The following is a 4,049-nucleotide window of genomic DNA, read 5'->3' as shown; positions in this document are numbered from 1 at the left end:
CAGTTGACAATCATTGATAGGCACCTGTGGGTCTCCTGTCCTTTCTGAAAGTCATAAAGATTATATTAGTACTTTAGATTACTTGTGTCCTCAATTACCATGGGATTACTGAAACCACCATTAAAGAAATGGTAGAAATGTATCTAATCTTGTCAGGGTTGAGTGAGGCAAGCAGGACCCAAATGCAGATAAACAGAAAATACCTTTATTTCAAGGCTAAAAGACAGAACTCTTCCCAGTGAACACAGTCCAACAACAACAAGGAACTCACAAAGACTAACAGAAAACACAGAACCTAAATGCACACAGGACTAATCAAACCAACAAGAGACAGGTGAGGAGGGAGGAGAAAACACAGGGGTACCAGGTGAACACAATCGGGTAATCAGGTAGAGGGAAAACAGACAGAAAGCGACAGGCAAGGCAGGGGGTGAAGACTTTTCAAAATAAAACATGAAACCAAAGAAAGAAAAAGACAAGACAAAACACAACACAGACAGATCGTGACTCTTATCTACACTTGCTTCTTTGACACAACATTTTAGAATATAATGGATACATATTATTATGGTTTTATTGTAAAAAGTAGAATGTTACAAACCCATATATTTTGATGCCGCTCTCCACTCTGTCTAAGACAGGCTGCAAAGTGGTGATGTTTGTAAAGCAATTGACTTGAGAATCTTGGGAAAATAACAAATGGCATATTATTAGCAAAATTAAGCTTGCTTTCTTCTCAAGATCTGCCTTCAGCAAGGTGATCTTGGGAAAAGGAATATAACTGAAGTCCTAATGTCCAAGCTAATTTTTACTGGACACATATACATTCCAAAACGGCTAAAACCGCCTTATGTAATAAAAAAATGAATGAATTATCCAAGGTTGCTTTGTCTCTACTTAATTTACCATACAAAACAATGTTTCTATCTACAGAAATGCAAACCCATGTAAAAATAAGTTGTTGAAAAACATGTGTTAGTTTTTTTAGAGAGGACGAAGACAGGATTATGATATGTAAATGTTTATCTTGACCCTGATGCTGTCCAGATCAGCTACCTGTGTGTTCTGCGCGCCGTGGGTCGGAGCGCCGGGACGCAGCCGGATCAGAAGACCAGGATCAGGCAGCTGGTCGGCAGCACCATCCTCATCTTCCTCGTCTGCTTCTCCCCCTACCACGTCTTCCTGTTGGTACGCACCATGCTGGAGCGAGACTGCAACTTCATTATAGGTACAGTTTCTTTTTTGCAAAGTAATCCAGTAACGTTTTTGCCGAAATAGACTAACTTTGGTCTGTTTTCCTATTTTTCAGGAATATTTAACTACTACCACCTGTCATTGTTGCTGACCAGTCTGAACTGTGTGGCGGACCCTGCTCTGTACTGCTTCGTGAGCGAGAGCGCCCGCCGTGGCCTGTACAGAGTCGTTTTCAGGCCTATTGGTAGGATACTGTGTTGCTGCTGCCGCTGTGGCAACGCCAGCCCCAGCAACCCCCCCACAGACTCCAACGAGGTCGCCACCGACGAGAACAACGGACATCCAACGGTGATGCTGCTCACACACACAAAGACGCCCAACAACTTAGAAAAAGAAACTTCCAGCAAAAAGACGATTTTAATCACACAGACGGGAGAAGAAACGACTATAAGCTTAGTTGTGTGATAGCCGTGAATGAGCAGAGCCAAAAGACCAAAGAGATTGAAAAGAACTCTATCTAAATCAATACTAGAGCAATCAGAGACCTTAGAGGCCGAACAGCAGCGGCCCTAATGAAAGCCTGCTGCCCACCCAAATCTGTTTACACCCCCCCAATGGCCTTGGACTGAAAGCATTTTTCTTCTTCTCTCTCTGGGGCAATTTTACTGAGCTTTGATACAACAGTATGTGAGAGCTCAACATGAATCTGACGCCCAATTTGCCTCTCTACTGGAGTTGTACTCAATTACCTTGAATGAATTGGGCATTTCCATAGCAAACCCTTAAGCTGGTACGCAGTAAAACGGCTTTACGCTGATGTTAACCTTGTGTTTCTATGGAGAGTGCGATCCCGCCCGACTAGGTGGAATAGCTATACTTGGAGTCGATACCATACAATTACCATAACGTAACTTGAAAACAAAAAGTGCCATGTGCAACCACAATAGATCAGATAACTCTAAGTTTCATTCCAGTCTAGTCCGCAGGCTCTGTAAGGGTTTGCATTTCACTTGTGCTTTGTGTGTAAAAGTGACCTGAAGTGTATCTTTAGGCAAGGTCTCATTGACAGTTGAGTAGAAAGATATCATTGTACAGTTTGTCATGCACCCTGACCAGGGTTGGACAACATTATTAATCTTGGGAAATATGTCACTGAGGCATGGATTCATGTCCAATACGTTTTTTTATCTTTCACAGAAAAGTGTCTGATGGCAGGGTCATGTGGGACTTTGGAAATGCCACAGTGTCCCGATTCAGTTCTGAGAATGGCAGCTAAACCTTAGCTTTTTATATAAATATATACGTATATGAACTATATATTAAAGTTGTCTACAAACACGACATATATCTAAGGCTACCAACCTCCTACTTCTTCCTCTTACCAACATTCATTGACATGAGACTTAAGCATGACTTTGCATTGGTGTAGGAATCTTAAGCTTTAAAGCAATACCGTGTGACTTTTTCAGCAAATATGGCCCATAATTGTCAAAAAAGGGAAAATGGAAAAAGAAGAGAGAAGAGTCCGTCAAGTCTGCAAACTGACAGGACTGTCTGTTACATAGCATAGCTAGTGTGTAACACCATTACATGGTTGTTAACATTAGCCAGCAGGTAAAGCTTTGGGAGCAGAACTACTTACTGTATGTAAATGTGCAAGAGTCTTATAAATGTTTTGTATGTGTAACTTTGTTTCTCTTTTCAGAAGTTACACAGTCTTGCTTTAACACAGTAATGTCTTTTTACTGGATTGGACTTCCCTTTTTTGTTGTTTCAGAAGACCAACGCTAACTTCAACGTTTTTATTACCATACATTTGTTTTGAACAAGTGCTCCTATAAACATTGGTCAACTTCTTCTTCTCCCTTCTAATCTGGGATCAGTGAGTCTCCTACCAGGTGGGGCTCCCGAGCCAAAATGATTGAGCGAGTGCTGGAGCAGGAGCGAGCTATCTCACAAGTCTTGGCCGCAGACAAAAAAACAAGGCATCTGGTTCTGACCTGGCAAGACCTGGAAGTAATCTAATCTCTAACCTTAACCCATTAAACAAATTATCACAAACTAATCTCCTCAACAAGTTTGACCCCGACTTCCTCCCGTAATTTACCATGAACTGCATAGCAGTGAAAAGGCAAAGAAAGCAACTCACTGGAGACCATGGACACCACTGTAAAGGCACACCTATTTCATCATAAATGTTCTGCACTCGTTTTGTGTAGTGAAGACGGAAGAACCACCACTCTAGGAACAGTTATTGCTTACAGCAGGCATCCTCAAAGTCCGGACTCCGGTCCGGATCCGGACCGAACCACCACTGTCTCTGGACTCTGAGCAAATTATACTTTTCATATGTATTATCTGTATAATCTGTATTATCTGTATTATCTGCGAGACACAACGCCTGCCACAACGCCTGCCTTATCCGTCTGCCACAACGCAACGAGTCAAAATTATCCGCTATGTCTGCAAACAGCGCTCTGGCGACACACACACACACACACACTGTTCCACTGTGTGTGTGTGTCTGTCAACGCTTTGGTCCAATCACATTCAGCAGCCCGTCAGCGTTTTTTTCCCCCACCAACAGTCTGCGAATCAGAGGCACAGGAGGGCGGGTCTTCGCGGAATGAAAATGCGTGTGTCGTCTCTTTCAACCTGTCTGAGTCAGCGCGGGAGCTTAAAAAATAAATAAAGTCAGAGCGAGAGTTGACAGCGCATCTAGTTGCATTTAGCTAGTAGTTTCAGCTGTAGCCTAGTGTAGCTAGTAAAGCTAGAAAAATGGCATGTTCAAAGATGACCAATAAAAGAAAAGTCGACAGTGAAAACCGGCAATTCAAAGATGAGTGGACTGCAAA

The 4,049-nt window shown here is 42.5% G+C and overlaps 1 protein-coding gene across 1 annotated transcript; it reads left to right on the top strand.

Annotated features, from left to right (window-relative positions):
* Positions 1-354: 354 nt before the first annotated feature.
* Positions 355-4,043, top strand: LOC104962708 (ovarian cancer G-protein coupled receptor 1-like). The gene is made up of 2 exons (XM_010791196.1): positions 355-1,228; positions 1,310-4,043. The coding sequence occupies exons 1-2, from the start codon at positions 1,198-1,200 to the stop codon at positions 1,657-1,659; spliced, it is 381 nt and encodes a 126-aa protein (XP_010789498.1). The 5' UTR covers positions 355-1,197; the 3' UTR covers positions 1,660-4,043.
* Positions 4,044-4,049: the final 6 nt, after the last annotated feature.

This window comes from Notothenia coriiceps, unplaced genomic scaffold (assembly GCF_000735185.1).
Source record: "Notothenia coriiceps isolate Sejong01 unplaced genomic scaffold, NC01 NC01_scaffold00001543, whole genome shotgun sequence".
Classification (NCBI taxonomy): Eukaryota; Metazoa; Chordata; class Actinopteri; order Perciformes; family Nototheniidae; genus Notothenia; species Notothenia coriiceps.
The sequence above is the reverse complement of the archived record's forward strand: the minus strand, read 5'-3'. Positions and strand labels throughout refer to the sequence as shown.

What these genes read in the sequence shown, in the direction of transcription:
- LOC104962708 (XM_010791196.1), top strand. Translation starts at nt 1,198, where the DNA reads ATGCTGGAGCGAGACTGCAACTTCATTATAG. An exon ending in AGACTGCAACTTCATTATAG is followed by an intron (nt 1,229 to 1,309) that starts GTACAGTTTCTT and finishes CCTATTTTTCAG; the next exon opens with GAATATTTAACTACTACCAC.